This window comes from Perissodus microlepis, chromosome 5 (assembly GCF_051167445.1).
Source record: "Perissodus microlepis isolate ML-2025 ecotype Zambia chromosome 5, ASM5116744v1, whole genome shotgun sequence".
NCBI classification, from domain to species: domain Eukaryota; kingdom Metazoa; phylum Chordata; class Actinopteri; order Cichliformes; family Cichlidae; genus Perissodus; species Perissodus microlepis.
In genome coordinates, this window is record NC_140465.1 from 16351079 (window position 1) to 16372703 (window position 21625).

Consider the following 21625-nt stretch of genomic DNA (forward strand, 5'->3'; position numbering starts at 1 on the left):
CATGTATGTTTATTTGGGGGGATGTGGGGGTGGTGGGTTGTTATTTTGGTGCATTATCTAAATGAACTTTTATTTCAGTGGTCAACTGAACATAAAAACCCAATATCTAAAAGCTCCAATCTGTTAAAAATTGCTTAAAAGTTTACTTGCTTTTTTGCAACCTGTATATATTGGCTCTACAGTATTAAACTGTATTAAAAAACTTAATTAAACTTAATCAGCTGGATCGCTGTGGCCCACTTTTACCTCTGACCACCCCCTCTCACTGCCTCACACTGAAGGCAACTCCAGAGTGGATTATACTCCAACCACTCACCAGGAGACCGGTTCCAGAACCCAGTCTGTATCCTGAGGTGTTCCCAATTATATCTAGCTGTATATCAGTCTCACGCACTCGTTTGGGTCCTTTGTCCACAATACAAGTAATCTTATATGTCTCAAGAACCAGTTTCAGCAGAATGGGATCAGACAACCAAAGCCCCCACCTTTGAGCACTTCCTGATCCACATTACACCAGATCCGTATGGCTAACTATTTAGAGTACACTCCTAACGGGTTGCTAGCCTGTTGCAGGCCCAACTTAGTGAGACAGACATACTCATACCTAATTTAGAATCACCAATTAACCCAACTCGACTAACTGGATGTTCTCGGACTGTAGTAGGAACCCAGAGTTAGCCCACACAGACATGAGAAGAGCAGGCAAACTTCACATAGAAAAGCCCCAGCCAGATGGTAGTTTCAAACCCAGCACTGCTAACATTGTTGCTGTGAGGCAGCAATGCTAACAGTGTAGTGTAGTGGTTAACATATTTGCCCGCCAAGTGGAAAATGAGACCAATGTAGGATCTGGATCTCTGGCTGGAAATGAACCAATAACCTCCTGCTTGCCAAACAAATGTATGAAGTCCTGCACTACGCTATGCTGAGTTGACCAGATGCTGATCAATAATGTGTGTCCATTATATAGCCTGCATGTATGTTCACTCATCCTTCAAAAATAATAAAATTCATATGTCTTATGCAGAATTATTCTCTCAAAATGTTTAAAATCTATTTGTGTAAGCCTGTTGTTTATTTATTTATTCAAAAAGACTAATATTCAAATAAAGCTCCAGTATATACAGTGTCACATGCAATCAGTCTCTTGGTTATCACGCCACGCTGTTTTTGAAATTGAATCCACTAATGATAATTAATGATGGCAGCAGTCAAGACTAATATAGGACAGGAAGGGTGTTGTTTTCTCATTTTCCCCGTGGAGTTTAACACCTATGCCTGAGTTTAATGGCTTTCACTTTTATCCTGCATGCTGAGAAATCATAGGACACATTATTCCTTCGTGTTTTTTCCCCTCTCAGTGTTTGAAGATAATTCTTTTTCCAAGCACTAAATGCTCTTAATATTGTGGGTAAACTTAAAAATACCTGCAGAGAGTAAACTAATTGCACAAAGACAGGTCACATAGATGGTCTCTTGTCAAATCTTGTAAAATTACTGAAGCTCTCTCAAGATCACCATCAGTTTTAAATTTTGGTGGCAAATCTTCACCACACAGCAATCAATTGACAGCAGGAGCAAAAACCTCTTCATTGTGAGTCCCTTTGGTCTAACGGGAGCTCTTCTTGTTTCATGTTTATTAAATAAATTAACAATAAAAATAGAACATATGAAGACATCTTGCATCTCGGATTAGCCTATTTGCATAATAACTACTTGTTTTGTCAATCCACTAAACTCCTTACAGTCTTTTCATCAGATAAAATGAAGTTAAACTAAAGTGCATTAATAATGTGCAACTAATGAAACAGTCTGTGTGACATTAAAATGCTCGCATGTTTACTTGATAATCAAAGATACCTTCTTTTTATTTTTCTTGTCTTTTTTTGCATTGTTTTCAGGTCACAGGACTCTGTTCGTTGGGGTCCGGATGCCCAGGCAGAGCCATCGTCACCACAAAGGTCATGGTTCCCGCCACCGCAAGAGAGACAGAAGGGCAAGCAGCATTGCAGCACAACAAAGCGAGGAGAATGAGACAACCAGTTCTAGTCATGGTAGCGCATACAGAAATAAACACATCAGAATTTTTCTTAGGCTAACCCATTACTTAAAGTGTTTTACAGTTTAGATGCATTATTTTGGCTCATATAGTCATTCACCAATCAGATGGAGCCATATAGTGACTTGCTAACAGGACCAGCACCCGTAGAGTAGGTAGTGGTTGTTAAACAAAGCCTATCAATACTGTGGGCACTTCACACATGCAGGACTCCAGGCTAAAATTGACAAACCACTAATTAGCTAACACAGAACAGGAACAAATCAGCATGCTGCACATGTGTACAAATCTGTGTTAAAGTATGTATGCATGTGGGCTCAGAAGCCATTAAAAGGCATGTAAGGACAAAGTAAGAAATGTTGTGTTTTGGAAAGTCTTTTGAGAACCTACAGGTCACCTCTCCTTCCTCCCACACATCATCAGACACACCATCCCAGCGGGTCCAGTTCATTCTAGGCAATGAGGAGGACGCTGAACACGTGTCCCATGAGCTGTTCACCGAGCTGGATGAGATCTGTGTCAAGGATGGCAAGGATGCTGAGTGGAAAGAAACAGCCAGGTCAGGATATCTCCTCAGGGAGCTGTTGGTAACAGTGCTTAGCAATGAGGTTTCTGACAGCCTGGCAGCTCTACAGCGGCACTATTATGAAGAGGGAAGTCTACAAGAGGTAGTTACACTTAAAGCTCGCTGAAGGTTAGCTCAAGGTGAAAAGATCAAAAGCCGTGAGTCAAACAAATATGGCTTATTTGTGCTGTTCAAAAGTTTCTCATGCTCACGTACAACTTTTTTTATTTTTTATTTGGTGGTGTGAACCACTGTACAAGAGATTTAAAGCACGTCTATGCATGGGAAAGAAAAACAGCTTTCCATTTAAAGTTGAATGCTCCCTCTACACTTAGCTGAAGAAGAAGTGTATTCATCATACTTCAAGGAACTGCTTTAAAAAGACCCGACGTGAGTCAAGCAGTCCCTATTATAGCCATGGCTGGGAAAGCATAGCGTCTGTTCTCAAGGGCCTTTGGTTTCAGTTCTTACCTAAAGGTCTTAAGTCCCTGCATCAGCAACTCCTGCTGGACAAACCAGGAACTTGTGTGGTAGCTTACTGTCCTCCGTGTTAGAGGTAAACTCTAAATATTTACAAGATATTTTGGAAACAGAAAATCAGTATAATATCATGTAGCAGTGGAGCAGTAACAAGGAAATTGGAAGCAAAAAAAACAACAATGACACAACGTGACAGATTTTCCGTTTTGTGTCTTTTTTGACAAATTAATAACTCAAGAATAAAACTGGAGCTTCAACAACAGAAAGATTAAAGCCCAAACAACACCCATAGAATTAAATCATTAAAAATAAATAAATGCAAATAAATAAACACAATAATAAAACATTTATCATATTATTTTTATTTTAACTAATACTTTATTTAAATATTCCTAATGTCTGCAATCATAAAACTAAAAAACAGTTCTAAAATAAATTACACTGTACACTGAACCCACATTATCTACACATATAGAGCGACACTATATGTGCTCTAACAGCCCTAAACAGCCCAAATACATTGAAGTTACATATCTGCAACCAGAATGAGACCAAAAAGCCAGAGGAGACTGAACAATGGGCTAACGGTGCCCTTTACAATCAAGCTCTGATTGCAGAGCTACTGCAGGAGTCAGGTTAATGCTTTGTTCAAAAGCACTAATCAGGTGAGGAACATTTTATCTGCTGGGAGACGATGTGGGGACTATTGTAGAAAACTGACAGTAAATATACTTAGGAATAAATTATACTATTGACCTTCTAAAAAATGCAAAAATGAAGAAGAAGTGATAGAAATGCTGTTTGTTTTTTTAATGGTAGCTGAAAAGAAGCTTTTGCTAAAGCAAACATTTCTTTACATGTTATTCTTTATATACAGTAACAGCTTGTTTTGGCTCAGCTGTTGTCATTTAAATGACACTTTGTCATTTGATAAGATTGAAATTATATTCTTAAGTTTTATAAAAATAGCCTTTTTATTAAGCCTTTGTATGGTAGCCTTTGTAATCAATATAGTGAATTAAACAGAAGGAAAAAATCATAATATTAATACTTCACATGTGCTCCAACTTGCAAGTTGCTAAATAACATCTCTTTATGCTGCAGATGGCTGAAGTTTGAGGAAGATGTGGAGGACGGTGGAGAAAGGTGGAGCAAGCCTTACGTTGCTACGCTTTCCCTCCACAGTCTATTTGAGCTGCGCAGTTGCATTATCAACGGCAGCGTATTGCTTGACATGCATGCTGACTGCATTGAAGAGATCGCAGGTAAGAACACTTGTATGTTAATATGACTCTACCTGAGTGCTCTATATAAGAAGGCAGGTTCAGACTCATTATTAAGGACGAAACAAAACTTATTATTGGTCTTTATCATGTGCTGTTTTCTCATGTTTGGCATATAATTGTGGTCAGAAGTTTATATACACCCATTACAGGGAGTGCAGAATTATTAGGCAAATGAGTATTTTGTCCACATCATCCTCTTCATGCATGTTGTCTTACTCCAAGCTGTATAGGCTCGAAAGCCTACTACCAATTAAGCATATTAGGTGATGTGCATTGCTGTAATGAGAAGGGGTGTGGTCTAATGACATCAACACCCTATATCAGGTGTGCATAATTATTAGGCAACGTCCTTTCCTTTGGCAAAATGGGTCAAAAGAAGGACTTGACAGGCTCAGAAAAGTCAAAAATAGTGAGATATCTTGCAGAGGGATGCAGCAGTCTCAAAATTGCAAAGCTTCTGAAGCGTGATCATCGAACAATCAAGCGTTTCATTCAAAATAGTCAACAGGGTCGCAAGAAGCGTGTGGAAAAACCAAGGCGCCAAATAACTGCACATGAACTGAGAAAAGTCAAGCGTGCAGTTGCCAAGATGCCACTTGCCACCAGTTTGGCCATATTTCAGAGCTGCAACATCACTGGAGTGCCCAAAAGCACAAGGTGTGCAATACTCAGAGACATGGCCAAGGTAAGAAAGGCTGAAAGACGACCACCACTGAACAAGACACACAAGCTGAAACGTCAAGACTGGGCCAAGAAATATCTCAAGACTGGTTTTTCTAAGGTTTTATGGACTGATGAAATGAGAGTGAGTCTTGATGGGCCAGATGGATGGGCCAGTGGCTGGATTGGTAAAGGGCAGAGAGCTCCAGTCCGACTCAGACGCCAGCAAGGTGGAGGTGGAGTACTGGTTTGGGCTGGTATCATCAAAGATGAGCTTGTGGGGCCTTTTCGGGTTGAGGATGGAGTCAAGCTCAACTCCCAGTCCTGCTGCCAGTTTCTGGAAGACACCTTCTTCAAGCAGTGGTACAGGAAGAAGTCTGCATCCTTCAAGAAAAACATGATTTTCATGCAGGACAATGCTCCATCACACGCGTCCAAGTACTCCACAGCGTGGCTGGCAAGAAAGGGTATAAAAGAAGAAAAACTAATGACATGGCCTCCTTGTTCACCTGAACTGGACCCCATTGAGAACCTGTGGTCCATCATCAAATGTGAGATTTACAAGGAGGGAAAACAGTACACCTCTCTGAACAGTGTCTGGGAGGCTGTGGTTGCTGCTGCACGCAATGTTGATGGTGAACAGATCAAAACACTGACAGAATCCATGGATGGCAGGCTTTTGAGTGTCCTTGCAAAGAAAGGTGGCTATATTGGTCGCTGATTTGTTTTTGTTTTGTTTTTGAATGTCAGAAATGTATATTTGTGAATGTGGAGATGTTATATTGGTTTCACTGGTAAAAATAAATAATTGAAATGGGTATATATTTGTTTTTTGTTAAGTTGCCTAATAATTATGCACAGTAATAGTCACCTGCGCACACAGATATCCCCCTAAAATAGCTAAAACTAAAAACTACTTCCAAAAACATTCAGCTTTGATATTAATGAGTTTTTGGGTTCATTGAGAACATGGTTGTTGGTCAATAATAAAATTATTCCTCAAAAATACAACTTGCCTAATAATTCTGCACTCCCTGTATGGGCATGAAGGTCATGGTCATTCTGAACTTAATTATTTCTTTGAAGTGTTCTTTTTCCAGGATGGAATCATTTCACTGCATACGTCTTTAATGACTTTAAAAAACAAGGATTGCTGTTTGTTTGTTTTTGGGGGTTTTTGTATTTTCTCTAATTTACCGGGTCAAAAGTGTACACACACACACACACACACAGCATCTGTTTCAATGCTCCTTAGTCAGTTGAATCTTGACCAGTTGCTTTTGGTAGCCATTAATAAGCTTCTGGCATAATTCTGGCTGTATATTTGACCACTCTTAGCAGAATTAGTAGAGTTGATTTAAATTGCTTGGTTTTCTGACATAGTACACAAATTCTTATTAAGTTTGACTTCGGAAGACCATTCCAGAAGCTTAATGTTAGCCTGCTTTATCCATTCCAAAACCAGTTTTGACATGTGTTTGGGATCAGTGCTTTGTTGGCACACCCAGTTGTCAGTTGTGTTTACCATCTAGCTGTTGGAGGTAGTCCTCCTTTTTCATTAACCCATCCGCTTTGTGTAACATATCAGCTGCAGAGCATGATGCTACTACCACCTTGCTTGACAGCTGGTACAGTGTTCTTATGTTTGAAAACCTCACCTTTATTCCTCCAAACATACCTCTTATCATTTTGGCCCAATAGCTCAATCTTTGTCTCCTCTGACAATAAAACTTTTCTCCAGTTTTTTTTATGTGGAAAGATAGAAATTCAGTCGAGCTTGAAGGTGTTGATTTTGGAGCAGAAGCTTCTTTCTAGGTTGGCACCCTCTCAGCCCACAGAGAGTAAAACTCACTTCACTGTAGTCAGTGACGCTGGTCTTCCGGTAGTTTCTGGTTCATGGCAGGCTTGAGCCTCGGTGGTTCCTGAGTTATCTGTGAACATGAAATTTCCTCTCATCTGAGGGTGACGGTTTGGGTGGTAACAAAAGAGGTGACATGTCAAAATAACTTGTATTTACAATTGTTTGAACCGATGATCTTGGAATCTCTAGTTGTTCAAAAATGGCTCCAAGAGATCTTCCCAACTTTTCCATTGGTCTGCATATTGGCCTGTCCAATAGTCCCATTGTCAGTAATGTCATGCTAAAAGACGTAACCCCAAACAAATTCAACCTTATACCATTTATTTGTCTGTTTTTCTCCACCTTGCTCTATAGAGTCAGTTCTTTAGCTCATGTTACTTTTATTACTATGAATCAGACTCTAGCCTTGCCAGAATGCCTGCTAGTTGTATTCCGAGAAGAACAACATACACGGACGACTATATTCTTTTGGACTCAGAAACACAGTTTGCTTCTCTTATGGTAACTTTGCAGAACAACCAGCCTTGTTCTAGGCAGCACATCAAGCTGCAGTTTGTGTAATAAACCTGAGCCGAAATTGTATTGCTGTCAGCACCTGTACACCTGGATTTTACTTGGAAATTGCAGCTGAAACTGTGATTGCATAAAATCTACTTTGATCCAAATTCATTTGCGTGCAGACAAGTAATAAACTTTGCACCTTCATTTATTTATGCATACTCATGACTGGATGAGGTAATTATGCACATCATGCAAACAAACACACACACACACACATAAACAAAAATAACAAGAACAAGTGAGCAAGCAAGGCCTGATAAAGTGCAGAAGCGGTAAGAAAGATGGAGAGATGCTGATTATTCTGCAGTTTCATGTGGACAGATATTGACATAACCCTTTAAACTTTCACCTTCTGTTCAACAGTGAAAGATGTCTGACCAGATTGGCTTGTATTTGTTTTAAAAGCAGCAGTTACATAAAATTAACATGTGTTCCATAAATCAAGGAGGGTATAATGTTGAGACATTATGATTTCTAGATAACTCGGTTTACTATTTGAAGAGTTATTTACTGCAAATGGATAAAAGTTCTATTCAAAGTAACCAAAATGCATTATGCAAATATGGGCTGCTAGATGCTGTTGATGTGGAACACCAACACTCTGATCATACTAAACTCTGGGTTTATGAGTTTGACCTGCGTTGCAGACATGGTACTGGACCACCAGGAGGCATCCAATGAGCTGGATGACAGCGTAAGAGTGAGGGTTCGTGAGGCGCTGCTCAAGAGACACCACCACCAAAACGAGAAGAAGAAGAATTTGATTCCCATTGTACGCTCCATCACAGAGGGAGCACGCAAACAGTCAGAACCTCATCTGATTGGTGAGTTTGATGGTGGATGTCACACACAAGCGCATCCTGACTTGTGCTCTCTACATCAAAGTAGAAGTCATGTCAAAATTGGCTTTTTTTTTGGGGGGGGGGGTTACTTTGGCTGTGTGCTGAGGGGCCTTGATTGGGTTTTTAATTGTAATATTAATTAAGATTTTCAGTTCAAATTATAGTCAGGGTAAAAATACATAAAAATACATGAAAATAAAAAGTAAGTCAGACTGCATAACAAACATATATTTCTTTCAGGGCGATATATTTTTTTATTCATCGTTGTTAGTTTGGATTTGGCACAACAACTATCATATTTACTGACTCTGAATCATTTGTCTCCTTCCATCACACATGCACATAAACACCCTGCAGGGTCAGCCACATCTCCCCAGCCTATTCAATCCAATGAAGCAGCTAAGAACGGTGCTGGACAGGACAGCACTCAGGTGGACCTGAGTAAGGTAAACGAGCAGGCTGTAGAGCAAATGTTGCATTTCTTTAGATGAATGCTATTAAAAAAAAACCCAGAATACTTGTAAATACGATTATGCTAAACAACAACAACAGATCTTATTTTGTGTGTGTGTGGGGGGGGGGGGGGCTCTCAGCTCTGAGAATATAATGAGAAACAATTGTGTCACATAGTGCCCCCTACAGTGGAACAACACACAGCAGTAGCCCATCAATAAAGGTACTTTTATAGCCTCCCAAGGGGTTGCCATAGCAGATGCCCTTTCTTACTCAACACTCCCATTTATCCAGGCTTGTAACCCCCTGAGGTTGGTTTTTGTGTTTCCTCTCAGTATCAAACAAGAGGTTTTTCCACATGTAAGGCAAATGTGATAACCACAACAACACAGAGCCACTAACAGCAGTCCACCAACGAAAGACTAAAAAGCAGTGCCATAAAGCCACAGACAAAGGTTTCCATTGAGCACTTGACCTGCTCGGTTCTCTACAGTTAAGTTAGTTATTGCAGTAAATCAATAAACAACACGCTAAAGAGAAGAAAATTAAGGACATTAATTCTGGGCAGACAAGTTACAATAGCATAGAAAAGAAAACTGGAGACAAATGAAGAATAGATATACAAAAATTCACAAACAACGTTTATAAATACCGTAACAAAAATCCCAATCGACTTACATCATAACATCAACATTGAGTTCAAATCCTGTACTGATATTTGCATCTGTCCTGTCTGAACAGGTGGATCTGCACTTCATGAAAAAGATCCCAGAGGGTGCAGAGGCTTCCAATGTGCTGGTGGGAGAGCTGGACTTCCTGGAGAGGCCTATTGTAGCCTTTGTGCGCCTTTCCCCTGCTGTGCTGCTCACCGGACTTACAGAGGTGCCCATACCGACCAGGTAGACAGCTGCAGCTCCCTGCTTTAATCATAAAATCAAATTCAATATTCCAGAAACTCTTTATAAACTGAAATCCATCTGCTGACAAATATTAGGTTCCTCTTCATACTTCTTGGCCCTGATGGGAAGGCTCAGCAATACCATGAAATCGGTCGCTCCATGGCAACCATCATGACAGATGAGGTAAGCACTCTGTCAATCAAAATAAATCTGAGCATCTCTCTTGCAGGTATAAAGAGGCTGAGTTTTCTATTTCTTTTGCTTTTTTCTGTACCAGATTTTTCATGATGTAGCATACAAGGCAAAGGACAGAAGTGACCTTCTAGCGGGAATAGATGAGTTTCTAGACCAAGTAACTGTCCTGCCACCAGGAGAGTGGGACCCCTCAATCCGTATTGAACCCCCAAAAAAGGTCCCATCTCAGGTACATAGCTGCAGTCAATTAAAGATATTTGTACAACGAAAATTTATTGGAAATTGATGTTATGATAACTGTTGGTTCAGTGTATCATAATTTTGCATTCCTTGATATCTGCAGGAGAAAAGGAAGATGCCTGGAGTCCCTAATGGCACCGTCTGTCAGGAAGAGGAAGAGCTGCATGCTGAACACCACGGGCCAGAACTGCAGAGAACTGGAAGGTTTGCCCAGACTTCTTGCTTCTGTAATGGTGACTGTAGAAGGCATATTCAGACAGCAGGGTGTTTTTCCCCAGAAATGTAACCCTTAAAACAGCCTGCAGTTAGGTGCCTTAATGGATGTGTTGCAGCCTGGGCCTGAGTTTAGCACTCTTCACTGTGTTCCCATTTGCTCCGGTCACGAAATCTAAATTTGGATTTGTGAGGAGGTGGAACAGACAAGTGACAACTACCAGTGCGAATGTAACAGCCTGAAGGAAACTGAAGACGAAAACATTTTCCTTTATTCTTTAAAGAAAAGGTTGTCTTTGAAATCTTCTTTCTCAAAAAGATTCTTTTTATCTTTTCTACTTACATCCCACACACCACAATTTTTAGTGAGGTACCAAAAAAAGTTCCATTTTATTGAAATAAAGGTTAGTACAATCACATCTTGTCCATTTTGTCTACAACAATCATTTACAGGCAGCTTCATTTTAACCCATTTTTTTTCTTCTGATCATCATGTTATCAATTGTCCAAATTAATCTTAAAGTAATAACTTGAATTTAGAAAATAGTAGCAACTATCATGCCAAGAGTTAAATTAGATGACTATAATGTCCATTTGTGTGTTAGCTGTGTAGCTTGAGCCAGGAGCCGTTTATCTCAGTTTAGCATAAAAGACTGAGCCTTTGAGAGGTAGATGAATTAAATTTTGTTGTTCGCATCCAGCAGCAAATGTGCACATTTTCCACAGTGCCCCTGAATTCTACACAGCATAAAAAGTCACTTGAATGCTGAACACGTGACGATCACAGGCTCCCTCCTTAGAACTGCGGGCTGTTTGGAGGAGGTCATGACAGAGAGTGTTGCGCTACAAGTCTAAACTGCTGCTAAACTACTGATAAACTTGCCCTGCTGAGCCACTCAAGGCCTTTATGGTGGCTCCAGATCTTTTGCAGGTGTCTTTCCTCAGCACTTTTCCTATTTACATTAACACAATAACTTGAAATTATTGTGATTTTATTGTGAGGCTGTTTCAAATGTTTGATACAGCACCGATTAAAGTTGAAGAGTGACAGGATGCTGCTATGGCTCATAGGTTGTAGGTCAATTAGGTGACTTATGTGCTGCAAGGATCTGTGATCTGTCACACACCACAATCCCAGTGAACCTTTCTACAACACCACAGAGCCACTAGAAGCAGCCATTAGACTTGAGGACTATAAAGCAGTGCCACAAAGCCATTACACTTGCTAGTTTCACTATAGTTAAGCTAGTTATTTCAGTAATTCAGTAAGTACCATGCTGCTTCCTTACTCACTAGGGGTTGGTACAGCAGGTAGTTACACGTTTGATTTGGCTGATTTTTTTCCCCTTGTTTTTTTTTTTTTCATTTTTTTACACTGAATGTCGTTCCTGACCCAACCCCAGATCAAACAGGGGACATGTTGCTCGTTAGGCAAATGTTAGTACCAGTTTCCCCCCTTTCTTTAAGTGTCCCGAGTCCATGTACTGTACTATTCTTTGCCTTGACGTGTTTTTGCAAATACAAAAAACCCCAAAAAAATAGAACTGTTTCTGAAAATATTCCATGCTCATCATGTTCATGCAGTGAGGATATGTCAGGTTAAACTGTCTTTGTTTACTGAACTAGTCCTCTTCTTTCCATATGTGCTGCGATCAGGTTATTTGGTGGTCTGATCCTGGACATCAAGAGGAAAGCTCCATTCTATTGGGGTGATTTTAAGGATGGTGTCAGCCTCCAGTGTGTGGCCTCCTTCCTCTTCCTCTACTGTGCCTGCATGTCTCCTGTCATTACCTTTGGGGGACTGCTGGGGGAGGCGACAGAAGGACGTATTGTAAGAGCTTAAACACACTCAAGGACACATTCACAGTACTATATTGTAGTTATATACTGCTGTGTCTTTAGGCCATTACTACCACAGCATCAAGACTGAATGTTACTGAAGATTGTGTAGCAAAGGTTACAGGCTCTCTGCATTTGCAACATATGTTGTAGAGCGCCATTGAGTCCTTATTTGGTGCATCTATGACTGGAGTAGCCTACTCGCTGTTTGCTGGTCAGCCTCTCACCATCCTGGGCAGCACAGGTCCTGTTCTTGTGTTTGAGAAAATCCTCTTCAAATTCTGCAAGTATGTACAGGACTCACAACAGCTTCCTTGTGACATCATTATCGCCAAAATGACATTTGTCCCTGTTCCCCGCTGTGCTCTAACTTTAGTCTCTTCTCTCATTTCCTCTCCTCTCCTCTTTCAGGGACTACGACCTTTCTTATCTGTCGCTGCGGACCTGCATAGGCTTATGGACAGCCCTGCTGTGTTTACTGTTGGTTGCCACAGATGCTAGTTCCCTGGTGTGCTACATCACTCGTTTCACAGAGGAGGCCTTTGCCGCCCTCATCTGCCTCATCTTCATCTATGAGGCTTTGGAAAAACTGTTTCACCTGGGAGAACTCTACCCTTACAACGCATACAGTGATTTGGACAAGCTCACCCTGGCATAGTCAGTAACTCAATTTCCTCGAGAGTTTACCAGAATGTTTACGCTGTAGCTTTTTCACTGCTCGTTGCTGCTGATCACTTTCCTGCTTTCCTCATCTTATGCTTGACTTGTTCTGACTACTGAAGAAAAAAAACACATTTTTGTGAGCTGATGTATAGTTCAATTCATTGTGTGTGTTATGCATCTTTGTCTGTAGCTGTAAGTGTGCAGAACCTGATAATCCAAGTAATGAAACCGTGGAAATTTGGACTGAGAGAAACATCACAGCCTCTGCTGTACCCTGGACCAACCTGACTGTCAAGGTAACGTAACTATGTGGGAACACACATCTAATGAAGTCTAATGATGATATAACTTTCATAATAGCACTTGCCACATTTGTTCCAGCTTGTTTACTTTCCCAACTTGTTAACATTCAACTAACCCCCTCACCTTCCAATGTGCAGCCGACCTCACTTAAGGATCTTTGCAAACACTGACAAGGAGACTTCAATTAAACTCTCACTGCTGTGTGTTTAGCTAAGCACACCAAAGGCCATTTTGTTTGTCTGTTTTATGTCTTTTTTATGCTCTGTAGACTCTTCCAGTCCACCACATAATTCTGATAAAACAGTTTTATGTGATGCATGAATGAATGTGATGCATTTATTGTGATAGGATCTCTGTTCATCTCTGTAGGAGTGTATCAGTCTGCACGGCCACTTTGTTGGGACAGCATGCGGTCACCATGGCCCCTACACCCCAGATGTCCTTTTCTGGTCTGCTATCTTGTTCTTTTCAACGTTCTTCATGTCTGCCTTTCTCAAACAATTCAAGACTAGCCGTTATTTCCCCACTAAGGTAACTAACCACATCATCAGTAATAGATTAGTAGGCACTGGCAATAGCATTAAAACTTATTGCATTGTGTTAACGATCATTAATCTCGTAGCCTTGTTGTCTCTTCTGCTCAGGTGCGGTCTATGATCAGTGATTTTGCAGTGTTTCTTACCATTGTTTTTATGGTGCTGATTGACTTTGCCATTGGAGTACCCTCCCAAAAGCTGAAGGTGCCAAGCAAATTCCAGGTATAGAGGAACTATATAACTTGCACTTCATGATATAAAACCATTGAGGATGATTAGCTGCATTATTGCATATTTCTGGTAATTACCTCTTCAGCCTACCAGAGATGATCGTGGTTGGTTCATCAATCCAATAGGGCGAAATCCATGGTGGACAGCTTTGGTTGCATCGATTCCTGCTCTTCTCTGTACGATCCTCATCTTCATGGACCAACAAATAACTGCCGTTATAGTCAACCGCAAAGAGCACAAACTACTGGTAAGACAACATTTTTTTAATCATATTCAAATAAGTCCTGAAGCTTTTCTGATTTTCGGACTTCTGCGATACAGAAAGGCTGTGGGTACCATCTGGACCTGCTGATGGTGGGAGTGATGCTGGCCGTATGCTCCATCATGGGCTTGCCCTGGTTCGTGGCAGCCACTGTCTTGTCAATCTCTCATGTCAATAGTCTGAAGCTGGAGTCAGAGAGCTCAGCTCCAGGAGAGCAGCCTCGCTTCCTGGGGATCAGAGAACAGAGACTTACTGGCCTGGTCATCTTCCTGCTCATGGGCTTATCTGTATTCATGACTAGAGCCCTCAAGGTTAGTCAGAGAAGCTATATAATGGTGGCCCCCTCTGGTGTATTACACATGAATCAGATGTGCAATATACCTACTATGACAAGTAAAGAAATATCTGCTGTAAAAATATATATAATACTTATAATGGAAGGTAATGGATAAATTAGCTGATAAAAATATAATGTCTGTTTGTTTTTTCAGCTCATTCCTATGCCAGTGTTGTATGGTGTTTTCCTCTACATGGGAGTGTCTTCATTAAAAGGCATCCAGGTGAGGAACTATGCAACATGATTGTGCAGTTGACACAAAAACAAAATATACTGTGATTGTGATTATTTAGAAAGCTCTCCTTCTTTTAATCTGGTGGCAGCTGAAGGTGCCTTGTCCTGGTGTGATTGAATACGCCAGCTATTGCACAGATTGCCGATCCATCACACGACTAACACAGAGAGACAGGCAACCACTCATTCTCCAATCCTTACCTGCAGCCAAATTAAATAACCAATTGATCTAACGAGCATGTTTTTGGACTGTGGAAGGAAACCCACACAGACACAGTTAGAACATGCAGACTCCACGCAGACTGGTCTTTGCCAGTGAGGAGGTTCAAACCAGGAAAAAGTGGTTACTCCGGCCCCTTCTCGATGCTTGCTGCTGTATATATTAACACTCTGATGAACACATCAGGAGCTCCTCGGGGTTCAGTATCTTGCCCAAGGATATTTTGGCATGCAGACTGTTTTTGGAGAATGTCTGAAACAATACTACACTATGAATAACGTACTTCCAAAAAAACCCCAAAAAAAACCCCACCAACTCTGACTCAAAACTGCAAAATAATTAAAACTGTTCTCTTGTCCTCTCTTGCTGGATGCCCCCTGCTGCACCCTTGCCTTTTCTAATTATAATGCTGTTGCAATTAATCATGGCCTGACAGTTTATTGTCTGAACTAACCAGATGCATTCATTCTTTTTCCATATTCACCATCTGTCTCTTGGCTTTGCTCTCATTAATTTGTTCTCTCCTTTGCCAACTTCCATAACACCTGCTTTCATCTTTACCACTTCTCAGTTCTTTGACCGTCTGAAACTGTTTGGTATGCCGGCGAAGCACCAGCCAGATTTCATCTACCTGCGACACGTTCCCTTGAGAAAGGTGCATCTGTTTACTGTCACCCAGCTCACGTGTCTGGTGCTTCTCTGGGTCATTAAGACATCACCGGCGGCCATAGTCTTCCCCATGATGGTGAGTTGACCACAACCATTCCGTCTTACCTAGTTGATCCGTATCTTCTGTTTAAACACCGAGCCTGTTCGTCTGCCTTTTTCTGCAGGTGTTGGCTCTGGTTTTCATCCGCAAGGTGTTGGACTTGTGTTTCTCCAAGCGAGAGCTAAGCTATCTAGATGACCTAATGCCCGAGTGGAAGAAAAAAAATCTTGACGATGCCTCGAAAAAGATTGAAGAGGTAGTCTAAAGGGAATTTTAAAATGCAAAGTTCACCTTTTGCGAATGCATAAATGTGCACATATTGAGCGCGTACGTCATGGATTTGTCTCGCAGGAGTCACAGGTTATGCTCAGCACAAATAAAGAAGATTCGACTACAGTTCAGATTCCCATGGAGAAGACCAAGCCTGCTCAGGCTCCAAAAGCCCATGATCCCAGGTGAGCACACATGTTCAAATTTAAATAATAGACATCATATTTGGAGTGGTAAGATTATATACAAGGATTTTTGTCACTTTCCCAGCTACCTACATGCATGCTTGTATTTATATACTGTGTTGTTCTGTTGTGCCACCTGTGAGTGAGACCTCTCCCTAAACCCTCCGGTTCCTTTCCCTGCTCCTCAGGTGTGACCCCTCTGATATTAACATATCTGATGAAATGTCTAAAACCACCGTGTGGAAATCTCTCAACACCAATCAAAAGGACACTCGTCCTTTGACTGCTAAAAAGGCAAGGCCACACCCCTTATTTTTCCTCACCCCTACAATCTGGAAACATTCCTGCTTTACATTGTGCTCATTTGTATCTTTAGTATTTTAACATTATTTTGTTATTCAAAACTCAGGGTTGCTGCCTTGTGCTCTGTGCTGTCTTAACTCAGCCTTTGCATGTTTCGCCCTGCAGGTTTGAAGAGATTGCATTCATCGATGAGTAAAGGATGTCCAGATTCATGACAGACTCGACTGCATCTCTTGACTGGACAGGATTTGGCTGCTTCAACCATCAGCCACTTCAGTGCTCAGAAAAAGGAGTCTCCACAGTTTCTACCAGCTACCCATAAAACACACGTTTCTCAGACACACAGGGAAAGTCAAGGGTGTAGAACATCCATCCATTCACTTCTACCTTTGTGAAGTTTGTAAATATATAAAATATATATACCGTACTACATATATATTGTTTAATTTCCCTGAATTCAAATCCCTACCTACTTATAGCTCTGGCCCTCACCACTCCTATATCTTAAACACCTTGGCTTGGAGTTTTGTTTTTATTAGGCACATATAATGTCAACCTTCTTACACCATCTGAACAATCTTAAACAATATTTAGCTGTGAGATTCCAATACTACTGAACGTCCAACTTTTAACTGAATTGTGGAGAGCAGTGATATGGTGTTGTACTCTAGAGGCAAGTCCTGGAGCTGCTCCACTGACAGTCACAGAACTGTTTTCTGTTTCAAACCATGCAGTCATATAAAGGTAACTGGGACGTACCATTTCAATTAACCATACTGGTTCATCTCCAAAAGATGGTCAAAACATCTACATGGGGGTTTTGTTTCAACAGTACCATGAAAACAGTGAGAGTGAAACAAAATAGTAAAACCTTTAACCTGTACCGCTCCACAGAGCTGAGGCAAAGCGCAGATATAAGTAATAATTTATTGCTGGTTATCAAAAAACCTTGTGTCAACAAAAAGTAAACAAAAACAATGATTGATATGTTTAATATGGTTGATTATTTGGTAGACTCATCAGAAAACGGTAAATGAAAGCACCATCAACAATGTGCTTTTTGGGGTGTAATGTTTCCTTTATTGGGTGTTCATGTTTAAATTAATGATTGTGTAAGAATCAAGTCTGTTATACCGACAGCACCCTGTGTGTTTGTTTTCTGCTTGTATTCTTATTTTTTTTTACCTCAAACAAGGCCACGAATACTCATGTAAGGCATTTTGGATAACATCAGGTAGGAAAAACCAGAAACGTGTGCGTATCAAAAAATGAGGGAGGCTTCAGGGTTTTATTTTAAGCAATAATTTACCCACGGTCCACCCAAAACGAATCATACTGCAGCTTTTTATTCATCAGGAACCTTTCTTACTAGTGCAACTCTGTATATTCATCTTGAGCTGGACTCTGAAGGCCTTCCTCGCACTTTCATTACATGTTACACTATAAAACAGTTACAGTTAATAAAGTGAAGCTATTTGAGCAATGTCATCTTCATCTGAGACCTTTCAGTCTGCATAAACAAGGTTGCACTGTAATGTGGGCCCTTGTGTTTAATAACCTTCATTAGACCAACAGTCTCTGCTATAGTTGCACTTTCTGTAGATAAAAAACATTGATATATTTTATTTTAAGAAACTCTATTAAGCAACCAAATTATTTTAATAAAATGTTACAGTTATTTATTATTATTATTATTATTATTTATTTTTAGATACAAAGTCACAAAATATCCTCTTTGCTTTCTGTATTCTAAGGCTGAAGAATGCAGCACATAACTAATGCTTTGGTGAATGTCTTGCCTCCATACAGTCGTGGGAGACACCTGTTATGTAATATAATGCGGTCGACAATAGAACTGGCCCAATTGGTAATGAAGAGTTTCAGGTTATACAAAGTTATACAGCCATTTCTGCCTGAAGTTCGCTAACATTAGCCATCATGAATTAACTTAGTAATATTTCACAAATAACAATATCCTGTTAACATCAGTTCATTTTCAGGGATACTTCCTGAACAGTCTTCATCTGTTCTGTTTAAGTGAATTTGATCCAAAATGCACAAGTAATGTGTCACTGTAAAGGTGACACCTCTGTGACACGTGTGAAAGTTGGAGTGGAGTGTGACTCATGTCATGTACTTCTGCTTTGATTCTGTCAGATATCTGAATGTGAGTTGAGTGCAGCCATAGCTAAATTCATTAACGGCATGAATAAAATATTATTGTGTAATCATATGAGTGAGTGCAAACAGTAGCTGATGCTATGTAAAACTAAGGGTAAAAAAAAGAGGATTTGACCAAAATGTAAAATCACTGTTAAAAATCCAGTGTTTAAGGATTGTAAATGTGCTTTTAAAAAAAAAGAATCTACAAGTTATTTTGGTGACTTTAAACCCGTTGATGTCTATGTGAATGTACGGTAAATATAAAGTAAAATGCCTTCATTGCACCGTAGAATGATTGCATAAACATGTAGCCAGGAGATTCATTCATTAGGTGGATGTGACTATAAATATATGTGCAATACCAGTACATGCGTGCCTGTCATAGACTACATAACCATTTCTTGTTGTGCTGCCTTTTCCTGCACCATTGACGTTACATCCGCTTTTGTTTCTGGGTCCAGTTTTGGATTGTTGTACTGAATCGTTATTTATATTTTCCTGCCCACTTCATTTTTACATGTAGGTAAAGGTGACATCTGTGCACTTTGTCCTTGTAATGAGTATAATGTGAAACCGATGTCTATTTCAAGGACGAGGTGACAGTAGAGAAAAATGTAGTTGTAGAGGGGGGAGAGGAAGTTTCCACTGAGAAGAAGAACACTTGTACTGCGGTAACATTAATCCTACAGTTTTGGAGCCATAGAACGAGCGATGCCTTGTCTCTTGTATTAGTCTTGAAAGAAATAATTCTGTTTTATATGTATATCAAATTTAATTTTTGACAATGGAAAATGGAAAATAAATAACTACAGGTAAAACTGAAGAAAAATGTGTTTTATGTCATTTTGCCACAGTTCTTGAATGCATGCCACCAAAATGAGTATTTACATGTTTGACCATGCATATATTTCAGTGTATTTAATGACTTTGTCCACTAGGAGGCAGCAGAGTAACAATCCTTTCTAGCAGGTTCTGACAATAAGGACTTTGCCCTTCTAATTTTAAGCTAAATTCAAATCTGTTGCATCATTGTAGAAAACATAAACACTAATCTCACCCAAAACATCCTGAGAAATACTCACAGAAGGTTTTTCAAACTTCCTCCTTTGTGTTGCACCCTTCCCCCGTGTGAGAATACAGTGTGCACATCTGGAGGTGATCCTGACTGCAAAGGAGTTGCCTGTGGGAAGGAGTATGCGGTTAAAGATGCACTGCACTCTGTATGCATACATCTAAGTGTGTATGTGCCTCAAGGGTGTCATGTGATCTGACTCCCAAATGCTCCTGATTACAAGCAGCTGGCATCGCCTCAGCCACTGAGAGAAGCTTCTGGCTGTGACATGAGGTTGAGGGAAAGAGCTGGACAGGATACTTAAGTTTATTTTAAATGAATCATCAGCTTTCTTAGTTCCCCACAGTGCTTCGAATGTGGTCAGCTAGTCAAACTAGACATGACATTTACCCACCATGGAATTTCAGTTCATCTATTTGTGTATTCCATTTATTATTATCATCTCACTAGTGCAATTGAATTAGAGGTGAAAAACTAGTTTAGCCTCAATGCCCTTTCTTCAAGACTTAAGCATTCATATAAAGTCTTTGTGTCTGGATGAAGGTTCTTGTTTTTGTGAACGAGAACTGAAGAAACATCCTGAATGTAACATTTGGCTTTTCGGCCTCGACAGAAAAGCCAAATGTTGAATAGTGAGCTTCATTTGTAATGAATACATCTCAGTATAATGCAGTAATTTGTCAATGTGTGTGTTTACTGCTGTGTTTTGTTGTGCATTATTCATTTAATCATAAACATGCCCACTTTCTTACTTAGATGTAAAAACTATTCGAATCCCATGCCCGTACAGTAACTGGGAAACTGCAAATGTCATCTGCTTTGTCTGGCGTGCTTAAGAAGAAACCAGCAGAAAGAATGACAATCCTCTTGGTTTCTTCTAACCTAATAACAGCGAACACTCAGCTGCTAACTTCTAACATGCACGGATTATTGAAGGTAACTTTTTCCTCGGTACAAACTGTGAAATACATGCTCACAGACAAAACTGTTGGTCTTTGAGCTTGTAGCTTGAATAAGATCTGACCAAAGCGATGGTGTGTTTGGATTTTCTTCTTCTTTCTCTCTCTTTCTCTTTGAATCACTGAGCTGTTGTCCCCTTTTCTCACTGAACAGAGCCGGCTCTCAGCTTGTCCCTCCTCTCCATCAATCTCTGTCATAAATCTGTCACACGGGGAGAAAGGGAACTGCTGAATACAGATTTGTCAGCAATTAATCTAACCTCTATTACGAGACTTGGATATTGTGTCCTCTATGCCAGAGAACAATAAGCCACTCCAACACTGAGCGCTGTGCTGCATGTGTGTGCGGTGTGCAGTCTTGTGTCTGTCTGTTTGTGTGAGGCAGGGTAAGAAAACAGCAGTTAGCTTCCTTCAGTTAGCTGGTGTTTCAACTGTTTGTATTTTTAAACACTATGAATAAAATTCCTCTTTTGCCCTTGTTTTCAATTTCTAGACTGACTCAACTCAGGAGGGTTGTTAAAAAACTTTACACCTTTACACTTCTTTCAAGAAAAAACAGAACAATGAATGCCTCTGTCAGAAAGTTAGAGCCTCTAACTGTAATCTTCCAATTGAAATTACTGGAAGAGCAATGTTATTTAACCTTAAAGAGACACTACTCTGAGCATAAGGCTAGCTAACTGACACCTTGCAGAAATAGAGAATCCGGCTTTAGCCGTGTTGTCGGGGCCTAAATCTGTGTATACAGTCTTTATGGGGATGAAGCACTAGTTTCCCACAAATGAAAATTACATTTTGAGGTGAAGACATTGTTGCTGTGGGTCTATTAGAGTTTAAGTAAGTGTACTTGGCATAAATTCAAGTTAATTAATAAATCCTCTGAATACTTAAGCAGGCCCATTGCACTCATTATCATATTCCCAGATGAGAAAGTCAGGCAGTTAAAAACTGAACACATTAAAAATGTTACCAGCAGAATAATTATACGCAGCTCTGTATATATAATATAACACATGCTTGTCTCC

At 40.2% G+C, this 21625-nt stretch overlaps 1 protein-coding gene across 1 annotated transcript in view; it reads left to right on the forward strand.

The window, feature by feature from the left end:
- slc4a8 (solute carrier family 4 member 8) overlaps positions 1 to 19392 on the forward strand; it is a 32900-nt gene extending 13508 nt beyond the window's left edge. Inside the window, exons 3-25 of the mRNA XM_084928263.1 lie at positions 1902 to 2054; positions 2483 to 2618; positions 4209 to 4369; positions 8120 to 8296; positions 8672 to 8760; positions 9509 to 9666; positions 9762 to 9849; positions 9944 to 10090; positions 10205 to 10305; positions 11971 to 12145; positions 12307 to 12440; positions 12565 to 12810; positions 13007 to 13112; positions 13489 to 13650; positions 13764 to 13877; positions 13972 to 14133; positions 14208 to 14459; positions 14640 to 14708; positions 15511 to 15684; positions 15773 to 15904; positions 16000 to 16103; positions 16292 to 16397; positions 16572 to 19392. Coding sequence (XP_084784389.1) covers positions 1902 to 2054; positions 2483 to 2618; positions 4209 to 4369; positions 8120 to 8296; positions 8672 to 8760; positions 9509 to 9666; positions 9762 to 9849; positions 9944 to 10090; positions 10205 to 10305; positions 11971 to 12145; positions 12307 to 12440; positions 12565 to 12810; positions 13007 to 13112; positions 13489 to 13650; positions 13764 to 13877; positions 13972 to 14133; positions 14208 to 14459; positions 14640 to 14708; positions 15511 to 15684; positions 15773 to 15904; positions 16000 to 16103; positions 16292 to 16397; positions 16572 to 16577 — 3152 coding nt within the window. The 3' untranslated portion in view covers positions 16578 to 19392. The remainder of the gene's footprint in view (positions 1 to 1901; positions 2055 to 2482; positions 2619 to 4208; positions 4370 to 8119; positions 8297 to 8671; positions 8761 to 9508; positions 9667 to 9761; positions 9850 to 9943; positions 10091 to 10204; positions 10306 to 11970; positions 12146 to 12306; positions 12441 to 12564; positions 12811 to 13006; positions 13113 to 13488; positions 13651 to 13763; positions 13878 to 13971; positions 14134 to 14207; positions 14460 to 14639; positions 14709 to 15510; positions 15685 to 15772; positions 15905 to 15999; positions 16104 to 16291; positions 16398 to 16571) is intronic.
- Positions 19393 to 21625: the final 2233 nt, after the last annotated feature.